At 41.5% G+C, this 24,980-nt stretch overlaps 1 protein-coding gene across 1 annotated transcript; it reads left to right on the top strand.

Annotated features, from left to right (window-relative positions):
- Positions 1–891: 891 nt before the first annotated feature.
- Positions 892–23,387, top strand: LOC140210192 (histamine H2 receptor). The gene is made up of 3 exons (XM_072279068.1): positions 892–1,663; positions 23,088–23,231; positions 23,377–23,387. The coding sequence occupies exons 1-3, from the start codon at positions 892–894 to the stop codon at positions 23,385–23,387; spliced, it is 927 nt and encodes a 308-aa protein (XP_072135169.1).
- Positions 23,388–24,980: the final 1,593 nt, after the last annotated feature.

The raw sequence follows: 24,980 nt of genomic DNA, 5'->3' as shown, positions 1-24,980 counted from the left end.
ACCAACAAAGATATCATCTCTCAGTCGTCCACTTAAATATACTGCAGGCCCATTTCCAAAAAACAAGGATGCTTGGCGGGAGAACTTTGAAAGGACTTGAAGTAAAGCTATTTCGGGGAAGCTAAATGCGCTGTTTTGTTTTGAATTTGTAGGCATCCAGCGCAGGCCTACTCATTGCTGAGCCCGTGAGGAACTGAACGAGATCGAACCACCGCTATCAGCACTTACAGTCAGAAATTTTCAAGGGAGAAAAGGCGGGAAAACCATTAATAGCCGGCACCTACAGGGGAAAGTGAGAAAATCGGCAAACCAAGCTAAATCCCGCCTTAAGTGTTTGTAAGAGCCCACAAATATCGCGGCAAAACGAAACATAAGCACGTGCTTTTATTGGTTTAATACCTTCCCTATTTATGAATTTCTCACATTCACCTATGACCTTATCATGAGGACAAAATGAAGGGGATGAGGATGTGAGGTGAAAGTCGGACATCAGTGAGCCCGGACAAAAGCCCGCCTGGAGTTTTCGCTGAGAGAAAATTTTCCTTGCAGGATGCCACTTGAAGCAGGAACATCTCACCATTGTCCCCCGACACTTCCCAATTTAAATTCATATACACACAGACGTCTCGCTTTAATTACATTTAATAACGTCGAACGCATTTTAACGAGGATTTGTCTGATTTTGCATATGAACAGATGGTAACTGCTATTTAATTATTGCGCTGCAGCTCGGTTTTTCTCTTATTATTACACCATACCTCTGCGGAAAGACAGGACAATGGAAGTTGTTTCGAAGAGTTTTACTTTATTAAATCCTTGAAATGAATGTTTAGTAAAAGTAACAAACTAGTAGTTTCCACTGCTTGGCCGAGCTTAGAAACGAAAGTAAACATGGTTGAAGACAACGTGACCGGAGTTCAGCTAACTGAGTCCTTGGCGGAGCCAGAGGCCGCCTTGAAATTGTGCATCATTGCCGTTATGTGTGTGTTGATCATCCTGGGGAACACGGCTGTGATTTTGGTCATCTCCTCCTCGGTCTCGGGGTGGTCTAGAAACAGCCGTCTCGTCCTGATTTCACTAACTGGAGCGGACGCTGCCCTGGCGCTAATAATCATCCCCCTGAATTTGTATGTGCACAGTGTGCGGCAGCTCCGTAACCAAACTGACTCTCCCTTCTGTCACACTGTGGTATTTCTTGATGCCAGCATCCTCACCTCTTCCATCTACTCCCTGGCCACCATCAGCATCGAGCGCTACATCGCCGTGCTCTTCCCGCTCCGATACGGCAGGTTGATGACCCAGTGCAGAATTAAAGCCCTCATTGCCCTCGTCTGGCTCTTGCCTCCGATCCTCCTGTTTCCCGTATCCATCCCACGTGGAATTGTCAAAGTATATTTCTCAAGAGCCTCCCTGATCTGCAACCTGGATTTTTCCAGCAACGCGATATACACCCTGCTGCTGACGGCGTTCATCTTCTTTCCCTGCTCACTCATCATAACCTTCGCTAATTGCCGTCTCTGGTTTGCAGCCAGGAGTCAGAGAAATCGGTTTAAGCCGTCGAAGGTGAATAGGCGGCGCGATGCTGCGTCGAGAGTTCTGCTGCCCGTGGTTGTCGTCTATTACATCTGTTGGAGTCCCTGCGTCTGCACCATGATCTACCAGGGTGAGCAAATCTTCTACTGACAGCTAACTTTTGTGAGTTGGTAAACTTTTCCCTTTCCCCTTCGATCCCTACTCCCCACTCTTCTCATTTAAAGTGAATGGTGTTTTCTATACTGTATTTGAAGGCCTTGCAAAACTTGGCTGTGCAGAAGTGAGTTTCTTTACGCTCAAACACACTTAACAAAAAAAAAACAAATCACTCCTGTCTTTCCTCCCCTTCCTGACACGCCCATTCTATGAGGTGGATGAAGAAGAATTATCCCTGAGTTTGTTCTTTGCAATCCCAATTTTGAAGCAGGTAGGGGAGTTGATGGCACATCAACTTTTTTCCCTAACAAAAATGCACAAATGTACATTTTTATCAGTGGCTACCTGTATGTGGTACAAATAGTACCCTGGATTACTACTAAATATCTTACTCTGACCTCGTGGCCTTTTTTTTAGAACTGAAGTGTTAAACTGTTTTACTATTATTAACTTTTTTGGGTAAGGAAATAATTTGTGCTACTCCAGCTATACAAGAAGGAAGTAACTAGCTGCAGAAAACGTTAATCCCTTGGAGATGAGGCTGGGAAATAGTTGTAGATTATGGAAACAGGCCCTTCGGCCCAACTTTTCCATGCTGACTGTGCTGCCCAATATTCTCATTTGCCTGTATTGGCCCATAGCCCTCTAAATCTCTCCCATCTAAGTTCTTACTTAGCAGGCTTTTAATTGTTGCCAATGTGCCTGCTTCAACCATGGTTTCTGGTAGTTTATTCCAAACATACATCACCCTTTACATGAAAAACCTGTCCCAATATCTCTTTTAAATCTCTTTAAACCCATGTTGTCTTTTTTTTTAGCACCTCATCCTTGGAAAAAGATTGTGCTCTCATCCTGTCTATTCTTAGTGTGATCTTATACACCTCTATCAGGTCACCCTGAGTCTCCCACGCTTCTAAAGTCCTAACCTGTGTCACCTCTCTTTGGAACTTGGGGCCCCCAACTCCAGGCAACATACTGCTATATCTTTTCTGCACCCTTTCTGGTTTAAGGACATAACGGGGTGACCAAAACTGGACACAATACTCCCAAGTATGGCCTCACCAATGTCTTGTGTAACTGCAACATAAGATCCCAGCTTCTGTGCTCACTGCACTGACTAATGAAGATCAGCGTGCCAAGTGTCCCCTTCATCACCTAATCTGCTTGTGCTGTGTCTTTCAGCAGACTATGCACTTACACTCCTAAGTCCCTCTTTTCCAAAACCCTACTATTCACTGCACATAACCAACAGGAATTCTGCAGATGCTGGAAATTCAAGCAACACACATCAAAGTTGCTGGTGAACGCAGCAGGCCAGACGGCATCTCTAGGAAGAGGTACAGTCTGCTGTACTCTTCCTTCAGTTAGTCCTGACGAAGGGTCTCGGCCTGAAACGTCGACTGTACCTCTTCCTAGAGATGCTGCCTGGCCTGCTGCGTTCACCAGCAACTTTGATGTATGTTGCTATTCACTGCACATGCCTACTTGGGTTTGATCTCTCAAAATGCCATACCTCATGAATCTGGATTGAAAGCCATTTACCAATCCACAGCCAACAAACCTGGCTTACGAAGGTCCCCATGTAAATTTTTATAACCTATGCTATCTAAATCACCACTTTTTCAAAACTCTACCATTCACTGCATAACTCTGCTTGGCTTGATCTCTCTAAATGCCATTCCTCATTTATCTGGATTGAAGGCCATTTACCAGTCCACAGCCGACAAACCTAGCTTATGAAGATCCTCATTAATTTTCATAACCTCCTACACTATCTACAACACCACCTATTTTGGTATCATGTACAAACTAACTTGCCATGTCTTGTCCATTCACATCCAAATTGGTTATATAAATAAAAAGCAAGAAAGGTCCTAGCATTGATCCCTGTGGCACACCACTAGTCAGGCCTCCATTTTCAGCCCTTTATCATCGTACTGTTTCCAACCACTGAGGGAATCCACTATTCCTTTCACTGTGGCAATCCAATCCATTATTCGCATGGATCTAGAATATGGTATGCCTTAAGGGACTTTGTCAAAGGCCTTGCTGAAGTCCATAGAGACAACATCCATTGCCCTATTCTCATCTACCCTCTGGGTCACTTCCTTGACGAACTCCAATAAACTTGTCCAACACAACTTCATATGTATAAAGCTCAGCTGACCGCCCTGATTGGATCCTGTCTCTCTATTTCCATTAAAAACTGGAAATGGCGAAGATCCCAAAGTGTTTTGAATGGGTCATCGTGGTAGAAGTCATCAGAAAAAGCCCTTTGATTATCCATTTTTATTGGGATGGTAGGAAGAAATTGAAGATAACCTCTACAAGAGGAAAAAGTACAAGACAAACTAATAGGCTCAGTGGCTGTTTAAGTCCTGAAGCCTATTTGCCTGTATCTAAAGTTCTTAAAGGAAGTGACTGGGGAGATGGTGGATATATTGGTGGTAATCTATGAAATTTCTATGAAATTTCTCTGAATACAGGGGAAATCCTAGCGAATTGGATAACCACAAATATAACATTCTATTTAAGAAATGACAGATGCAGCAAAAAAAACCTAAGCCAAGCATCTATTGTTGGAGAAAAGTTGAAATCTATTGAGGAAATCTTGAGACAAGCAGAGTCGTGTGGTTTATGAAAAAGAAATCATGTTATGAAAAATGCTGGAGGTCATTGAGGATGAAACTGACAAAATGCATAAAGTGAACTAGCGAGCATGGTGTATTCAGTTCCTCTAGTTCGATGAAATACCTCAAACAATTGCACAAGATAGTGCACATGGATAATATATTTGTATGATAGAGGACTGGATAGCTGACAGAAAGCACAGCAACAAACTTGACTCCTCCTCCCCTCCCTTTACCATACTGTATTACAGCACAGTTCTACAATGAACTATAAATGTTTCTAGCTGTAAATTTTTCTTTTTGTTTCCTTGAGTCAGGATAAAAGGATTATTTTCAGAGTGGTAGTCTGTACAGTGGCAGAATGTAGATACAAGTCATTAGGAAAGCTAGTGGAATGCTGGCATTAATTGAAAAAGTTTAAAATGGAAGCATTTTGGTATAACTTTACAAGCTCTGCTGAGACTGTCCCGTAGAGGGTGCTGCATACAATTTTCGTCTTCACATGTGAGGATGGTTATACAGTACTTGTATTGGAAGCAGTGCAGAGAAAGGTGATGAAAGAGCTGACATAGGAAGAATGGATGAGCAGGCTAGGTTGGTATTTACAGGTGTTTAGAAGAAAGGGCAGTGCTCTTATTGCAATTTGTAAAACTCTTAAAGGGACTGATGGATGGTAAGGGAATATTTCTCTGGTTTGGTAAGGGAAGTTATCAAAAACAAGGACAAATTGTTTAGTTTCAGAAAATGGTTCATCTACTTAAGACAGATGAGGATGAATTTCTTTGAGGCTTAAGTATCTGATATTATCCCAGAGCGCTGTGTAGGTGAGTCGGTGAGTATTTTCAAGGCAGCAAATGACAGACATCGGAAATATAAGGCAGTCAATGATGTATAGTGGAGCAGGCACTTGGGTGTGAATTACCTTTGTCGGTGTCTCAGATAAGGCTCTTTGCGTGTAACTGTTGATACAAATGCTTGATATAGTCTCCAATATTTGACTGGATTCTTAGAGCAGATATCATATCCACCCCAGGGTCTTCTTCTGTTCTTTCATCTGTACAACAGCATGTTTTTGGTGCAGCCCCAGTACTTGTCAGGATATAGAATATAAGAGCAAATAAGTTATGGTATGGTTTTATAATCAATATTGAGGCTACATCGGGAATATTGTGTGCAGTTTTGGTTGCTGCATTATAGAAAGGACATGATTATTCTGGAGAGGGTGCAGAGACATTCACCAGGCTGTTACCTGGGATGGATTGAGGCTGGAGTGAGAGTGTGCAACATTTGAGGGGTATAGATGAGGTGAACAGTAGTAATTTTTTTTTATATACCAAAAGCAGGCATCCTTAACTTGAGGGCATGTGTTTAAGGGAACGAGTAAAATACTTCTGGGGGGTACACAAAGGATTTTTACCACCAGAAGGGTGGTTGGAGGTTGAAATGTACTACCTGAGAGTGTGATGGAACAGACTCCCTTTATTCTGACTATCATGAATCTATATTCTGTCATCCATGTACCTACCCAAACGTAAGCTTAAACATTGAAATTGAGCTTGCATGCACCGCTTGCACTGGCAGCTCGTTCCACCTTCTCACGACCCTTTGATTGAAGAAGTTTCCCCTCGTGTTCCTCTTAAACTTTTCACCTTTCACCAATATCCCATGACCTCTGGTTATAATCCCACCCAACCTTACTGGGGGGGAAAAAAGCCTACTTGCATTTACCCTATCTATACCCCTCCTAGTTCTGTATATCTCCATCAAATCTCCTCTCAATCTTCTATGTTCTAATGAGTACAGTCCTAACCTATTCAATCTTTGCTGATGACTCAGGTCTTCCAGACCTGGTAACATCCTTGTAAATTTTCTCTGCACTCCTTCAACCTTACTTGCATCTTTCCTGTAGGTATTTGACTAAAATGGCATACAATACTCCAAATTGGGCCTCACCAACTACTTGTACAACTTCAAGATGACGTCCCATCTCCTGTACTCAATATTTTGATTTACGAAGGCCAATGTACCAATAGCTTTCTTTACGACCCAATCTACCTGTGATGCCACTTTCAATGAATTCTGGACCTGTAATCCCAGATCCCTTTGTTCTACCACACTCCTCAGTGCTCTACCATTCATTGTGTAAGAACTACAGTACCCTCCTTGGTCATACTGAAGTGCAACACCTCACACATCTGCATTAAATTACATCTGCCATTTTTCAGCCCATTTTTCCAGCTGATCCAGATCCCTCTGCAAGTCATAATACTCTTGTTTGCTGTCCACTGCACCCCCAGTCTTGGTGTGATTCATAAATTTGCTGATCCAGTTAACCAAATTATCATCCAGATCATTGAGAGAGATGACAAGCAACAATGGACCCAGCACCAATCCCTGCAGCAATCCCTAATCACAGGCCTCCAGTCAGAGGCAACCATCTACTAGCACACTCTGGCTTCTGCTGCAAAGCCAATGTCACATCTAATTTACTACCTCATTCTTGACCAACATCCCATGCAGGACCTTATCAAATGCTTTGCTAAAGTCCATGTAGACAACATCCACCGCCTTGCCTTCATCGACTTTCCTGGTAACTTCTTTGAAAAATAAAAAGGTTGGTTAGACATGACCAACCAAGCATGAAGGTGTGCTGACTATCCTTAATAAGCCTGTCTATCCAGATACTTGTATCCAATTCCTTAGAATAACGTCCAATAACTTTCCCACAACATATGTCAGACTCACTGGCCCATAATTTCCTGGTTTATGTTTAGAGCCTTTCTTAAACAGTGGAACAACATTGGCTATCCTGCAATCCCCTGGTACCTCTCCTGTTGGTAAGAATGATTCAAGTATCTCTGCTAGGACCCCAGTAATTTCTGCACTTGCCTCCTGTAGGGTCCAAGGAACCACTTTGTCAGGCCCTGGGGATTTATCCACTCTTATTTTGCCTCAGGAGAACAAACACCGCCACCTTTGTAATCTATATAGGATCCATGAAGTTTAGCGATTCAGGAACAGCTCCTTCCCCTTAGTCATCTGATTTCTAAATGTGGCTATTGAACCCGTGAACACTACCTCATTACTTTTTTATTTCTGCTTTTTTGCACTGCTTGCTGCTTTAATTTAACTATTTAATATATATATTAAATAGTTAAATTATTAATAGTTAATTACACACACACTGTAATTCAGTTTTTTCTTATTTATCATGTATTTCATTGCATTGCTGCTGTAAAGTTAATAAATTTCACAAAATATGCCGATGATATTAGGCCTGATTCTGAAGTTGATGCTGCTTTGCCTCAATTCTTTCAAATCTGTGTCTGTCTCCGTCTCCTACAAATGCAAAAAATGTATTTAAGACCTCCCCCACAAAATGCTGGAGGAATTCAACAGATCAGGCAGCATCTATGGAAAAGAGTACAGTCGACATTTCAAGCTGAGACCCTGAGGAAGGTGGATCCTCCAGCATTTTGTGTGTGTTGCTTGGATTTCCAACATCTGCAGATTTTGTCTTGTTTATGATTACGATCTTCCCCCCCCCGCCCCCCCATCTCTTTTGGCTCCACACATGGATTACCATTCTATTCTTCCAGAGGACAATTCTGTCCCTTGCCGTCCTTTTGCTATTAACATATCTGTAGAATTCCTTGGGATTCTCCTTCACCTTGTCCACTAGGGAAACTACATGCCACCTTTCAGCCCTCCTGATTTCTTTGGCATTCCCTAGCATTTCTATACTCTATAAACCTCATTTGTTTCTACCTGCTATACACCTTTTTTTCTTAACCAGGTTCTCAATATCTCTTGGAACCAAAGTTCCTGCTATATTTGCCTTTTATTCTGACAGACACATGCAAATTTTGTACACTCAAAATTTCACTTTTGAAAGCCTCCCATTTACCAATTACATCTTCACCAGAAAACAGCCTGTCCCAATCCACGCTTGCCAGATCATTTCTGATACCATCAAAATTGGCCCTTCTCCAGTTTAAAATCTCAACCTGTGGACCAATCCTTTCTCTTTGCACACTTACTTTGAAACTAATGGCATTGTGATCACTAGATGCAAAGTGTTCCCCTGCACAAACATCTAACACCTGCCCTGTCTCATTCCCTTATAGCAGATCCAGTATCGCGCACACTCGTGTTGGGACTTCTATGTAATGATTAAGGAAACTTTCCTGAACACATTTGACTATCTGTCCCATCTAGTAGTCCTTTTACAATATGGAATTCCCAAAAAATATGTGGAAAGTTAAAATCACCTATCACAACAACATTGTGTTTCTTGCAACAGTCTGTGATCTCTCTACAAATTTGTTCCTCTAAATCCTTGGGACTGTTGGGTGATCTGTAATATTAACATGGTCATACATTTCTTATCCCTCAGTTTGACCCAAAAAAACTTCACTAGACAAGTTCTCCAGTCTGTCTTGACAGAGCACTGCCATGACATTCTCCCTGACTAGTAACACCTACACCTCCTCCATTATTCCCTCCTGCTCTGTTGCATCTAAAACAATGGAACCGTAGAATATTGATCTGCCAGTCCTACTTCTCCTGCAACCAACTCTCACTAATGGCTGAATATAGAAGATTGTGATAATTTGTGGCACACAGTGCATATTGGATACGTGACTGTCACTTGATATGATCCATACTCAGATTTCTGGGGTATTCTGTGGCAACCACTTTTTGTTAATCCATGCATGGATTCAGATGTGTTACCTGACGACCACTTGTGTTAAGGAATATTCTGTGACTGTCATCTTGTGATATCCCTACGTGGATTTTTGGAACTTGGGCATCACTTTGTTATCCCTACGTTGACTCTAGTATTTAAGTGACAACCACTAAAATTCTGGAATCTTCTGTGTCTGTCACCTCATTATCCTTGCGTGGATCCAGTGTGTTAGGTGACAGTCACTTGTCCTCTGGAATTTTCTGTGATCGTCACCTTGTGTCATCTTAATGTGGATTTATGAACCCTTCCTCACAGACACCTATACCTGTTCTCGTGGATTCCGGAACCTTCTGGATTGCCATCCTAGGACTCTGTTTGAGTAAGACTTGGGAGGAACTGTTCCCAGACCTCCACAGTTTGTGAGCTAAGATGCATTGCACTGTTTATTTTTGGTTAGGCAAGCAATTGTTTTAATTGTCTATATTTTGGGTAGGTGTTGAAAATATATTCGTTTAACATTAAAATCTGTGTCTGTGGTCTATGGCTGCTAGCACGTAACACATGCAATGGGGATGGGTCTTTTTTTGTATCTATCCTATCAGCTCTCCCTTGAAAATGCGACTCACTAAATTTTGGGGAATACAAATGTAACTTATATATTATTGCCACTATAGTTACCTTCTGGAATCTGGGAAACATTCTGCAGTATTTCTTTCATGGACGGTACATGTATCTTTCCTAACTTGCGCCAGACTGGCTTTTACTATGTATGTTCTAAAATTAGGAAGGTTAGTGCAATCACTTTATAAGCATCAGTTGGTTTTGATTCCTACTGCTGTTTGTAGGGAGTTTGTATATTCTCCCCGTATATTCGCACCTCACTCTGTTCCTATACTCACTGTTGCGTGGCACAGGCAGTAATCCCAAGCTTACTACCTTTGAGGTCCTGCTTCTCAACTTCCTTCCTAACTCCCTGTAGTCGGTTTTCAGGACCTCCTCCCTTTTCCTACCTATGTCATTGGTACCAATATGTACCACGACCTCTGGCTGTTCTCCTTCCAACTTCAGGATAACGTGGACGCTATCAGAAACATCCCGGACCCTGGCACCTGAGAGGCAAACTACCATCCACATTTCTTTCCTGTGTCCACAGAATCACCTGTCTGACCCCCTAACTATAGGGTCCTCTATTACTGCTGCCTTCTTCCTTTCCCTACCCTTCTGAGCACAGGGCCAGATTCTGTGCCAGAGGTGTGACCACTGTTGCTTCTCCCAGGTAGGCTGTCTCTTCTCCCCGCACCCCCCCCCCCGCCCAATGGTACTCAACTAGTATCTGATTCCTGCCCTTTCCACTCCTGACTGTTACCCACTTACCAGTCTCCCGGGGCCCCGGTGTGACTACTTGCCTGTAGCTTCTCTCTATCACCTCCTCACTTTCCCTGACCAGATGAAGTTCATCGAGCTGCAGCTGCAGTTCCTTAACCCGGTCCCTGAGGAGCTGCAGCTTGATGCACTTGGTGCAGATAGACAATAGGTGCAGGAGTAGGCCATTCGGCCCTTTGAGCCAGCACCGCCATTCACTGTGATCATGGCTGATCATCCACTATCAGTATCCAGTTCCTGCCTTATCCCCATAACCTTTGATTCCACTATTTTTAAGAGCACTATCCATCTCTTTTTTGAAAGCATCCAGAGACTTGGCCTCCACAGTCTTCTGGGGCAGAGCATTCCATATATCCACCACTCTCTGGGTGGAAAAAGTTTTTCCTCAACTCTGTTCGAAATGGTCTACCCCTAATTCTTAAACTGTGGCCTCTGGTTTTGGCTCATCTATCAGCGGGAACATGCAGCGTATCCAATCCCTTAATAATCTTATATGTTTCAATAAGATCCCCTCTCAGCCTTCTAAATTCCAGAGTATACAAGCCCAGTTGCTCCAATCTTTCAACATATGACAGTCCTGCCATCCTGAGAATTAACCTTGTGAACCTACGCTGCACTCCCTCAATAGCAAGAATGTCCTTCCTCAAATTTGGAGACCAAAACTGCACACAGTACTCTAGGTATGGTCTCACTAGGGCCCTGTACAGCTGCAGAAGGACCTCTTTGCTCCTATACTCAATTCCCCTTGTTATAAAGGTCAGCATGCCACTAGCTTTCTTCACTGCCTGCTGTACTTGCATGCTTGCTTTCAGTCACTGATGTACAAGAGCACCTAGATCTCATTGTGCTTCCCCTTTTCCTAACTTGACTCCATTTAGATAATAATCTGCCTTCCTGTTCTTACCACCAAAGTGGATAACCTCACATTTATCCACATTAAACTGCATCTGCCATGCATCTGCCCACTCACCCAGCCTATCCAAGTCACCATGCATTCTCATAACATCCTCCTCACATTTCACACTGCCACCCAGCTTTGTGCCATCGGCAAATTTGCTAATGTTACTTTTAATTCCCTCATCTAAATCATTAATATATATTGTAAACAGCTGCGGTCCCAGCACTGAACCCTGCGGTACCCCACTGGTCACCGCCTGCCATTCCGAAAGGGACTCGTTAATCGCTACTCTTTGTTTTCTGTCAGCCAGCCAATTTTCAATCCATGTCAGTACCCTACCCCCAATACCATGTACCCTAATTTTGCCCACTAATCTCCTATGTGGGACTTTATCAAAGGCTTTCTGAAAGTCCAGGTACACTACATCCACTGGCTCTCCCTTGTCCATTTTCATAGTTACATCCTCAAAAAATTCCAGAAGATTAGTCAAGTACGATTTCCCCTTCGTAAATCCATGCTGACTCGGACCAATCCTGTTACTGCTATCCAGATGTGTCGTAATTTCATCTTTTATAATTGACTCCCGCATCTTTCCCACCACCGATGTCAGGCTAACCGCTCTAGAATTCCTTGTTTTCTCTCTTCCTCCCTTCTTGAAGAGAGGGACAACATTAGCCACCCTCCAATCCACAGGAACTGATCCTGAATCTATAGAACATTGGAAAATGATTACCAATGTGTCCACGATTTCTAAAGCCACCTCCTTAAGTATCCTGGGATGCAGACCATCAGGGCCCGGGGACTTATCAGCCTTCAGACCCAACAGCCTCTCCAACACTATTTCCTGCCTAATATAAATTTCCTTCAATTCATCCATTACCCTAGGTCTTTTGGCCACCATTAGATCTGGGAGATTGTTTGTGTCTTCCCTAGTGAAGACAGATCCAAAGTACCTGTTCAACTTGTCTGCCATTTCCTTGTTCCCCATAATAAATTCACCCGCTTCTGTCTTCAAAGGCCCAATTTTGGTCTTAAATTTTTTTTCCTTTTCACATACCTAAAGAAGCTTTTACTATCCTCCTTTATATTCTTGGCTAGTTTACCTTCGTACCTCATTTTTTTTCCACGTATTGCCTTTTTAGTTACCTTCTGTTGCTCTTTAAAAGTTTCCCAATCCTCCGGCTTTCCACTCGTCTTTGCTATGTTATACTTCTCTTTTATTTTTATACTGTCCATTACTTTCCTTGTCAGCCACGGCCTCCCCTTACTCCCCTTAGGATCTTTCTTCCTCTTTGGAACGAACTGATCCTGCACCTTCCGCATTATTCCCAGAAACACTTGCCATTGCTGTTCCACTGTCATCCCTGCTAGGGTATTGTTCCACTGAACTTTGGCCAGCTCCTCCCTCATAGCACCATAGTTCCCTTTGTTCAACTGTGATACTGACACTTCCCAGTTTCCCTTCTCCCTCTCAAATTGTAGATTAAAACTTATCATATTATGGTCACTACCTCCTAATGGCTCCTTTACCTCGAGGTCCCTGATCAAATCCGGTTCATTGCACAACACTACATCTAGGATTGCGTTCTCTCTGGTAGGCTCCAGTACAAGCTGTTCTAAGAATCCATCTCGGAAGGACTCCACAAACTCCCTTTCTTGGGGTCCAGCACCAACCTGATTCCTCCAGTCTACCTGCATGTTGAAGTCCCCCATAAAAACTGTAGCATTACCTTTGTGACATGCCAATTTTAACTCTTGATCCAACTTACACCCTACATCCAGACTACTGTTTGGGGGCCTGTAGATAACTCCCATTAGGGTCTTTCTACCCTTAGAATTTCTCAGTTCTATCCATAATGACTCTACGTCTCCTGATTCTATGTCCCCCCTCGCAAGGGACTGAATATCATTCCTCACTAACAGAGCCACCCCACCCCCTCTGCCCATCAGTCTGTCCTTTCGATAGGACGTATACCCTTGAATGTTCATTTCCCAGGCCCTGTCCACTTGAAGCAATGTCTCTGTTATTCCCACAACATCATACTTACCAATTTCCAACTGTGCCTCAAGCTCATCCACTTTATTTCTTATACTCCATGCATTCATATATAATACTTTTAATTCATTACTCCCCTCACCTCCCATATCAATTCCTATTTCACTTGGCCATACTGTACGATCCCTTCTTGAGCATTCTGCTCCGTTGATTCTGTTGTCTGTCTTAACTTTTCTTATTCTCACTTTTCCTTTATCTCCATCCTTATGTTTCCAGTTCGTCCCCTCTCTCTCCCCCCCCCGCCCCCCCATTACTTAGTTTAAACACACCCGTGTTGCAGAGGCAAACCTGCCTGCCAGAATGCTGGTGCCCCGCTTATTAAGGTGCAACCCGTCCCTTTTATACAATTCATCCTTACCCTGAAACATACCCCAGTGGTCCAAGAATGTAAATCCTTGATTCCTGCACCAGTTCCTCAGCCACACATTCAGATCCATTATCTCCCTGTTCTTGACCACTCCAGCATGGGGAACTGGAAGCAAACCGGAGATAACCACCCTGGAAGTCCTGCTTTTCAGCCTTCTTCCGAGTTCTCTGAAGTTGCGCTGTAGAATGTCTTTCCTCTTCTTCCCCACATCACTTGTGCCGACATGCACCACCACTTCCGGATGTTCACCTTCACGCTTGAGGATTCCCTGCAATCGGTCCGTGACATCCTGGATCCCGGCACCAGGGAGACAACACACCATCTTTAAATCTCGCCTGTTGCCACAGAAACCCCTTTCTGTACCTCTCACTATGGAGTCCCCTACTACCACGGCTCTGCCTGACGTCTGTCACCTCGGCTTTGCCTCAGCGCCAATTGTTGACTCGCAGACCCGTCTCCCAGACTTCCCACATCTGACAGCCAGTACAAAACACTGGCCTCACAGACATACTTCCTGTTTCTATTCCTCGCAGGTAACTTACTTCGCCTCGACCTCTTATCGCCGAAGCCCGAATGAGCTAAATCCCAACCACTTTGCCCCAGATCACTCCATCGATGCCCGCTCCACTCGGCAGTGCCTCCTTTTTATGCCTGAACCTTCCCTGCTATCTAACTCACAACTGATGCTCCGGCTGTAGCCACTGACAGGCAAGTACAATGGACTAACGCTCTCGAAGCTCCCTTAAATAAATAAATAAAGCTAATATTTTTTAAAATAGGCTTCTTAAAGCAATAGCACACCTTCTGTTCTATTGTATTCTCACTTTAAGTATAAACCTTAGCATGTCCTTAATCTTTAATCATTTTCTCTGCAAGAGACTGACATTTTAATGATTGGCCTACTCTGATCTCTAACCCACTTTGGACGTCCACTATTTTGAGTTTGCATTGTAGAATTTATGTTGAACTAGCCTTTTCCCATCCTTATTTGCATATATTAATATTCATTTACTGCTCTCATTAATTTGCTCTATTAATCTGCTCACATTTCCCACCTACACTGCTTACACAACTGTTTGTCTTTATGATGCTGACAACCTTATGTAGCTTTATATTTCATTGTCTGAGGTATCAATGCATACAATAAACAGCTGCGATCCAGCACTTTACCTCATTGCTCATAGCCTAGCATGACATTATGGAAACCTACCTCTTGTCTCTAAAATTCAGCCGATTTCCTAGCCAGTTCAATAATCTGTCTTCGATCTCACCATTGATCTGGATCATAATTGATCCGGACCACACTTTGTGTGGTGATATTCCTTGCACTGTCTAATCACTGGTGTTCTCCAGCACCACTGACAGCAATGTTAGGTTTATCAAATGAGTGGAAGATGCCTGTCAATAAAACGGAAAATTCTGGAAGCAGTTCTGATGAAGCATTAACTCATTTTCTCTTTCTACATCTGCTACCAATTCTGCCTGACCTGATGGGTATTACTAGGGTTTTCTGATTTTATTTCAGATTTTCAATATCTATTAGTTTTTATAGTATATTGCCAACATTTATGGCAATTTTCACCAGTGAATCCAGCAGTAGGTTCTGCATGAAGAACATACACCTTATAATGAAGAAACTTTTTGAACAATCTCTAATAGGTTAAACCCAACACAGGGTCAACTTCTCTGTTGGTTTTGATGATGGAAGGTTGTGAGAGGGACTAAATATTAGTTTTTTTTTTAGGGAATAACAGGTTGCTAGTGTTTATGATAGTCAGAAAATTGTAAGTGATTTCGATAGCTGGTCAAACCACACAAATACTGTAAATTAGAGTTATCCTCTGAGGCAGACAGAAACCAAATGAGAAACTATAAAGCAGGAAGCATATATTATTTAAATATTGTACAGAAATACAGATAATGGAGTTAAGGGAGGGAGAGGGGAAATGCCCCCAAAATGTTATATACTTGTTAAATGTATTTTAAGCTCACAATTATTAATTCATCCTTGTGTTTTTAAAAGAAATTGCATGTTTAAAATGTACTTAATGATATATTTTTTGTAAGGCAGAGAGTGTTCACCTATAATTCATCATCTTCATGTGCTGTGCCCAGTTTGAGCTTTGACTGCCATGGCCCACACACTCCTGTTTCGGGTCAAGTGGATCAATTCATTGGTATTCATTTCCAGTTCTCTGGCTGCTGTCTCCATCTTCATTTGTCTTTTTCTTCCTCTTTCTTCCCTTCAATCTTTCTCATAATTACCATGAACCTATAATTATGCTGTTAGAATGCCAGTTTTTTTTTCAAACTTTTCCTGTGAGGAAAATATAAAGCAAGTTATATAAAGCATATCACTGCAACCATTTCTTTAGTCTGGACTACAATGTTGCAGGAGGAAATGTCTCAAAGCATGTTAAAGATTTCTTCTCTAGATTGCACATCCTTACTCTAGACAGAAGTTGCTATTAAGTTTCCTCTTACTGGCTGTTCTCTTGCCATTTTGACCTTTCTAATTGTGGGTGATTGCTACAGGAAACTGCACTGATCATTTCCTCATTGCTAAGAGCTGATCTGTTGTAATTTACACAAAAACTAAACTCTATTTATACAAGTTCTTCCATAGAACCATAGAACCATAGAAACTACAGCACAGAAACAGGCCTTCTGGCCCTTCTTGGCTGTGCCGAACCATTTTCTGCCTAGTCCCACTGACCTGCACACGGACCATATCCCTCCATACACCTCCCATCCATGTATCTGTCCAATTTATTCTTAAATGTTAAAAAAGAACCCGCATTTACCACCTCGTCTGGCAGCTCATTCCATACTCCCACCACTCTCTGTGTGAAGAAGCCCCCCCCCCCCAATGTTCCCTTTAAACTTTTCCCCCCTCACCCTAAACCCATGCCCTCTGGTTTTTTTCTCCCCTTGCCTCAGTGGAAAAAAGCCTGCTTGCATTCACTCTATCTATACCCATCCTAATTTTATACCTCTATCAAATCTCCCCTCATTCTTCTATGCTCCAGGGAATAAAGTCCCAAACTATTCAACCTTTCTCTGTACCTGAGTTTCTCAAGTCCCGGCAACATCCTTGTAAACCTTCTCTGCACTCTTTCAACCTTATTTATATCCTTCCTGTAATTTGGTGACCAAAACTGAACACAATACTCCAGATTCGGCCTCACCAATGCCTTATACAACCTCATCACAACATTCCAGCTCTTATACTCAATACTTTGATTAATAAAGGCCAATGTACCAAAAGCTCTCTTTATGACCCTATCTACCTGTGATGCCACTTTTAAGGAATTTTGTATCTGTATTCCCAGATCCCTCTGTTCCACTGCACTCCTCAGTGCCTTACCATTAACCCTGTATGTTCTACGTTGGTTTGCCCTTCCAACGTGCAATACCTCACACTTGTCAGTATTAAACTCCATCTGCCATTTTTTAGCCCATTTTTCCAGCTGGTCCAAGTCCCTCTGCAGGCTCTGAAAACCTTCCTCACTGTCTACTACACCTCTCATCTTTATATCATCAGCAAACTTGCTGATCCAATTTACCACATTATCATCCAGATCATTGATATAGATGACAAATAACAATGGACCCAGCACTGATCCCTGTGGCACACCACTAGTCACAGGCCTCCACTCAGAGAAGCAATTCTCTACCACCACTCTCTGGCTTCTTCCGTCGAGCCAATGTCTAATCCAATTTACCACCTCTCCATGTATACCTAGCGACTGAATTTTCCTAACTAACCTCCCATGCGGGACCTTGTCAAAGGCCTTACTGAAATCCATGTAGACAATATCCACTGCCTTCTCTTCCTCCACTTTCCTGGTAACCTCCTCGAAAAACTCCAATAGATTGGTCAAACATGACCTACCACGCACAAAGCCATGTTGACACTCCCTAATAAGTCCCAGTCTATCCAAATGCTTGTAGATTCTGTCTCTTAGTACTCCCTTCAATAACTTACCTACTACCGACGTTAAACTTACTGGCCTATAATTTCCCGGATTACTTTTCGATCCTTTTTTAAACAACGGAACAACATGAGCCACTCTCCAATCCTCCGGCACCTCACCTGTATACAGCGACATTTTAAATATTTCAGCCAGGGCCCCTGCAATTTCAACACTAGTCTCCTTCAAGGTCCGAGGGAACACCCTGTCAGGTCCCGGGGATTTATCCACTTTAATTTTCCTCAAGACAGCAAGGACCTCCTCCTTTTCGATCTGTACAGTTTCCATGATCTCACTACTTGATTCCCTCAATTCCATAGATTTCATGCCAGTTTCCTTAGTAAACACAGACGCAAAAAACCTATTTAAGATCTCCCCCATTTCCTTTGGTTCCGCACATAGCCGACCACTCTGATCTTCAAGAGGACCAATTTTATCCCTTACAATCCTTTTGCTCTTAATATACTTGTAAAAGCTCTTTGGATTATCCTTCACTTTGACTGCCAAGGCAACCTCATGTCTTCTTTTAGCCCTCCTGATTTCTTTCTTAAGTATTTTCTTGTACTTCTTATACTCCTCAAGCACCTTATTTACTCCCTGCTTCCTATACATGTCATACAACTCCCTCTTTTTCTTTATCAGAGTTGCAATATCCCTTGAGAAACAAGGTTCCTTATTCCTATTCACCTTGCCTTTAATCCTAACAGGAATATACAAATTCTGCACTCTCAAAATTTCTGCTTTGAAGGCTTTATTAATCAGTACTCTCATTTCCCTCCTGTTTACCAAACCAACTATTCCATTGTCATATTTTAATATTGGGCCACACCTTTGACGGAGACAGATGTATATAGAGTTGTACAATAGGGAAATGGGTCCTTTAGCCCAAATTGTTCATGCTGACCAATGTGCCAACTGAACTGGTTCCATCTGCTGACATTTGGCCCTTAATCCTCCTCAAACTTTCTTCTGAGGGCTACAGATAGCATGGATCCATGCAGGCTTCCTCACCTGAAGCTGAGTGAGATTAGAACTAGAGACCATAGGTTTAGGGTAGAAGGAACCTGAGGGGAAACTTCACTCAGAGGGTTGTGCAAATGTGGAATGAGCTGCCATTGAAAGTGGTAGACACGAGTTCACTTGTAAAATTTGAGAAGTTTGGATAGGTGCACAGATGAGAGAGGTATGAAGGGCTATGGTACAAATAGATGAGACTTGGCAGAAGACAAGGCAAGAATGGACTAGATGGCTAAAGAACACTACAGCACAGTATGACTCTGTGATATTGCTGTTCTCTTGCCCAAATTCTATAGTTTCCATGTGCTTCTCCATGGTAAATATAGACAAGTAGTATTTATTTAAGACCTTTGTTGTTACCCTTGGCTCCACACATAGATGACCACACAGATTCTTAAGGGGATCTGTTCATTGCCCAGTTACACTCTTGGTCTTGTATACTTTAAAAATTTCTTTGGGTTCTGCTTTGTTACTGCCAAGGATATGTCGTTGTCTCCTTTTTGCTGTCCTGAATTTTTTTTTCTTGGGTGAACTGTTACATCCTTTGTATTCAAGGGGTTTGCTTGAACCCAGCTGCCTAGACCTGACATAAGCTGCCTTTTTTCCGACCAGAACCTCGATGTCCCTTGTCAGACAGGGTTACCTAATTAAGCCAGCCTTGTCTTTCATTCTAGTAGGAACACGTTTGCCCTGATTTCCCATTCTCAGTTTTTTAAGATTTGCTAGGTGTCTCTTTACCTGCTAATATCCTGTGCAATCAATTTTTACAAGTTCCCATCTGATGCCATCAATATTAGGTTTTCCCTCATGTAGAACATCCCATGTCCTTGATTTTAAAACTTAACAAAATTATGGTAGGTATTCCCAAAATGCTTCCCCCACAGACGGTATTGATAAGGATACTTGCCCTAACCTCTCTTCCCAAGAGAAGAGTGTGTTGCACCTCTTTGGTAGGATTATTGAGAAAATCAACCTGGCCACATTGAACGAATTCTGGCTTATTTAATCCCTTAGCATTGAAGCAGTCTTAGTCAATAATAAGCAAGTTAAAACTGCCCACACTTTCATCCCTGTTAGACCTGCAGCTATCTGCAGACCTCTTACATATTTGCTCCTCTATTTTCTGCTATTAGGGGGCCTATAGTACAATCCCATCACTGTGATCCTAACCCTTTCATTCTTAAGTTCTACTTGTTCAGCCTCACTGGTTGTTCTCTAGAAATACCCTTTCCAAGTACTGCTGTGATGATCTCTCTAATCAAAAACCAGAACTCACCTCTCCTCTTTTACTTCTACTTCTCCTGAACACTGAGCTGCCAGTGCTGCTCAATCTCAATCCTGTTTCTGTAAAAGCAATAATCCCATGAGTTGATCCATGCCTTGTATTCATCTGCCTTGCCTATCAGAGTTCTTGCATTAAAATAAATCTATTGGACCTCGCTTGCACACTGTCCTGCCTATTAGACTTGGCTAAAAATTGATAACGGTCTAGGGGGACATGCCAAATTTCATTAGTCTGCCTAGTAGTGGAGGTGCTGATGTGCTTTCTTGGTTGTGGCTCCTACGTGGACAAGCTGTTAGTGATGTTCATTTCCAGGAATGTGAAGCTCTCAACCCTCTTGGCCTCAGCACTGATGTTTTTAAAAAAAGAAAGAGTTGAGCACTGCCTCCCCCTTTGCTGTAGTAAATGACCAGTTCCTTCGTTTTGCTGATGTTGACATTGTTGTCATGACACTATGTCACTAGACTCTCTCCGTCCTGTACTCTGATGTATTGTTATTTAAGATTCAGCCCTCTATGGTGGTCTCATCTGTAAACTTGTAGATGGAGTTAGCAGAATCTGGCCACACCCTTGTGAGTGCATAGAGAGTAGAGCAAGAGGCTGATATAGGATATTGGTTTTCCTCCAGTCTGGGTGCAACTTGTCCCTTTGTTAACTTAAGATGTGGGAGCAGAATTAGGCCATTTGACCCATCGAACCAGTTCCACCATTTCATCATGGCTGATCTATTTTTCCTCTTGGCCCCAATCTCCTGATTTCTCCCCATATCCCTTCATGCCCTGACCAATCAAGAATCTATCAGCCTCTGCCTTAAATATACATATAGACTTGGCCTCCATGGCTGCCTGTGGCAACATATTCCACAGATTCACCACTCTCTGTCTAAGGAAATTCCTCCTCACCTCCGTTCTTTAAGGATGCCCCTCTATATAGGTTACAGGGCCACCTCTGCTCAAAAGAGCTTTCAATAGTTCAAGAACCTGAATTCTCAACTATACACTTATCTGTGCTGTCTTTCTATTCCAAATGCCGCCAGCGTATAGGAACTGGAGTAATTCCAAAATGAGAACCAATGAGGTCCTGTTTTTTTTTTTCTCTTTTGAGGCTTGATGCAGGGTTTCAACCCAAAATTTTGTCATTTCCTTTCCAATGTCAGATGCTGCTGGACCTTCAAAGTTCCTCCAGTATATTGTTGCTCTTTTTTTTTTTTTTTTTTTGTAACCTTCTGCCTAACTCCCTGTATTCACGCTGCAGAATCTTATCCATGTTTCTGCCCGTGTTGTTAATATCAATGTGTACAATGACCTCTGGCTGTTCACCCTCCCCATTCAAATTTGCAGAATTTTCCTTTGTGGTCATAGAATCTGCTGTCTATTCCCTCACTCCCCTAACTATTAAGTCTTCTATCACCACGATATGTTCAAGACCTTCTCCAGAATGCTGAATAGGATGTCAAAAATCTCTTTTTCCCATGCTATCAAGCATTTCTCCCATTAGTTCCCTCAGGTGGAAAAAAGGATCTTGAGCTACTTTAAGGGAGAACGGGTGACCTGGCCAATGCTTATGGCCCAAACAACGTCAATAAAATTCATCATTGGCCCATAACTATGTGTAAATTGGCATCTCATTTTCCAAGGCATTGACTCGTGTGCAGAATTACAGGCTCTGGAACATGATGAATTACTCATAAACAGAATATTGTGTTCAGTTCTGGTTGCCACAATATCGGAAGGATGTGGAGGTTTTTGGGTAGGTGCAGGAGAGGCCCGCCAGAATGTTTCCTGGACTGGAGAGTATTTACTGTAAGGAGAATTTGGACACACTTGGATTGTTTTCTCTAGAGCGTCGGAAACTGAAGGGCGACTCTTTAGAAATAGATAAGAATTGAGAGGCATACACAGACTAGATGTCTTTTACCCAGAAAGGAAATCTCAAATACTAGAGGATGTGGAGGGGTAAAATTCTAAGGAGAGTTGCAAGGTTAGTTTTTTGTAACAGAGAATTGTAGGTGTTTGGAATGTGCTGCTAGGGAGGTGGCAGATGTAGATGCAACAGTGATGATTTAAAAGCATTTAGAATGACACATGAACAGGAATAGTGGGATAGGGACATTGTGCAGGCATTTGGGTTTCATTTATTCTGGTATCATGGGCTGACTGTTTTGTTCCTGTGCTACACCGATGTATGTTGTAAGTATTTTTAAACTTCTTCATAACCTTAAGATTTCTTAATAAGCACCATATCCTTTTATCTTTGCGTCCCTATCCCCTACAATTATTTTCCTCCCACAGACCATCTGAGGTCTTCCAGCAGATTCAAGCAACTACAGTGCCTTGTATCTTTAATAACTTCTTCCTCAGATCACAACAGTACCATGCCTCTCATTTCGTCACTTCACCCAATCAGTCCTCTGGCATGGGCTCGCTATCTGGCAACCAACTTGCTAATTTAAATGGTGATTTAAATATTGTTTCAGGAATCATTAAGGGAGCTTAATTCACTTAGTTCTGATGTATTGAGAGGAGAACAATGCCGGTTAATAATCTTTAAAGAAACTCCCATTTAGTGGGAATAGATTTGTATAACACGAGATTCTGCAGATGCTGAAAATCTTGAGGAACACACACAAAGTGCTGGAAAAACTCAGCAGATCAGGCAGCATCAATGGAGAACAATAAACAATTGATGTTTTGGGCTGCGACTTTCACCTAACTTAGACCAATGATATAGCAATTTAGTTTCTCGCCAAACATGCACAGACAACCCCCAAGTTACGGCCTTTTGAGTAATCTAAATTCACCCTTAAAAGATTAACAAGTCACTGCCCAAAAATTTGACATACAAAATAAAATTAATTCTTGTGGAAGTTATGGGTGAAATAAGTAAATTATACTTTTTTTTTCAATTTGTGATTTTTGTTGCATGCGCAGATTGCTCATCTTCATACTGCAGAAAGTCATGATTCCATCTGCTCTCTAAAAAAGCAACCCTCCCTCCCGTAATACAGGGTTACCTGTAATGAGTTTCTTTCTTTATCAGATAGTAAATACTCTATTCTTGTTGCTTTAATTTATTGCTAATTTATTGTATTTACAATTTAGCTCTAACACATCAGAGTGTGCCGGACTGGATGGAGTTTGTTGCCCTTTGGTTGCCGTGTGGAAATGGTTTCTTCAACTGTATTGTATACTTTTGGTTGAACAAGAGTTTCAGAAAAAAGTTCCAGGAAATGGGACAAAAGCTCTGTTGCTCCAAATATTTTGTGGTCCAAAATACTCATATTTCACAAGTTCCGCAAAGAAAAATTGTCAGAAAAATCTGGAAGTACCATAGAGAAAACACAGCTAGAGTTTGCAGCATCTCATCTACTTCTGATTTGGTGTTTTCCAGCAATCAAGTAAATGCGTAAACTGGAGGAGTAAAAATATGGAATTAAAATGTTTAAAAAATCAATTTCTATCAAACTATGAATAACAGTATATATTGTGCTAAATTTTTTAGCAAGAAACTTTATAGGCAAAGAACTGGAGTGAGAAGTTTTATATTTCAGCTGTACATAGGTAACTATTACCGTTTCATTGAAACTGAAATTAAAGAGTGTCTAGTTCGGCTGGTGGAAATTTATTTTGGCTTGATCTTTTACTTTGATATAACTTGTGCAGGAACTAATATAAAAATTAATATGGTAGATCTATTTATTAAGTAACTTTGATTTATTTTTCAATATTTTGATCTTCAACATTGCCAAATTAATAATTTTGTGTCTTATAGTTTCCTAATATACAAATAGTGACTATTTCCATTGTTAGCAAAAAAAAAAAATTGTTGTCAGGTTTAGGGGGGGAAAGGTTATTCCTAGATTATTAAGGTTTCATGCTAGGATAATCTAATGAAGAGAAACTGATTTGCCTTACTTTTAGATGAAATTAGTTCCTGATGCTCACTTACATTGGACTTCAGAACAATAATCATAATTAAGTAGCAAGTGATTTGGGACACTCTATGTCCAAAGGGAAAATTGGAGAGGGCAAGAGTCTTTAGAGGGGATTATTCTGCAATATGTAATTAAGTTTCTTGCTGAGATATGAAATTAATTATACCAAAGTGGCTGCTAATATTTATCATAGCAATGCCATTGTCTTATAAGTATCAATAACTTGTGTTTTCATTAGCTAAGCTAATGGCTCTTATTTCAACCTATTTCTTTTGCTTTCTATACTGATTTGTGCTGATGGAGAACCTGGATATCTCTGTTGTTATTCTAACTATGCATTAAAAGGTTACTGTAGGAACAGAAGGCTGTTATGGTTTAGGATGCCTGGTTAGAACTGTCCCATGGGTGGTTTTGTTGAGTTAAGATCAAAGATGGTAAACCTTAAGCATTCTATACTTTTGATTTTGCAACATAGAAATCTTGCAGTTTGCTTTTTGTTTGATAAAGTTTCACCAGTATTAAAATGGTATAATTTTACTCCTTGCCAGCTTCAATCATGCAGATTGGATAAATGGAGATTTTTGATCTCGAAACCAAACTTTTGCTATCATCATGGGTTAAAACCCTTTTAACATCAGAACATCCTGTCTGCCAAGGCAAATATAAAATTAAGGCTAGTTTGTTTCTGGTGTAAGTTGATAATTGAAGCAGGAGTCCTGATAAATGATACTCTTCAGATGAGATTGAATGAACAAATACCATAAAGAATTTTAGTAGAAAGTTTGCATTTTTTATAAATATTTTAGTATGTAGTAGTTTTGGAAATTGGTATGTATGCTTGTTAAATCAGTTTTATTTTTAAAAAAACTGGTGACATTTGTAAAAATTAAGATTAATTTCTTTCTCAATATCTTTGTAGCAAAATTTTTCAGCTCTTGGGATTTCAGTGCTTTGCTCTGTTTGTAAAAGTGCTGAAAGTTAAGTTTACATCAGTCAATTAAGGGATGATTGGCTGCTGGAACACATGCTGCAGCTTCCTGATGAGGGACAGGCTTGTGTC

This window comes from Mobula birostris, chromosome 15, assembly GCF_030028105.1.
Source record: "Mobula birostris isolate sMobBir1 chromosome 15, sMobBir1.hap1, whole genome shotgun sequence".
Lineage (NCBI taxonomy): Eukaryota > Metazoa > Chordata > Chondrichthyes > Myliobatiformes > Myliobatidae > Mobula > Mobula birostris.
The sequence above is the reverse complement of the archived record's forward strand: the minus strand, read 5'-3'. Positions and strand labels throughout refer to the sequence as shown.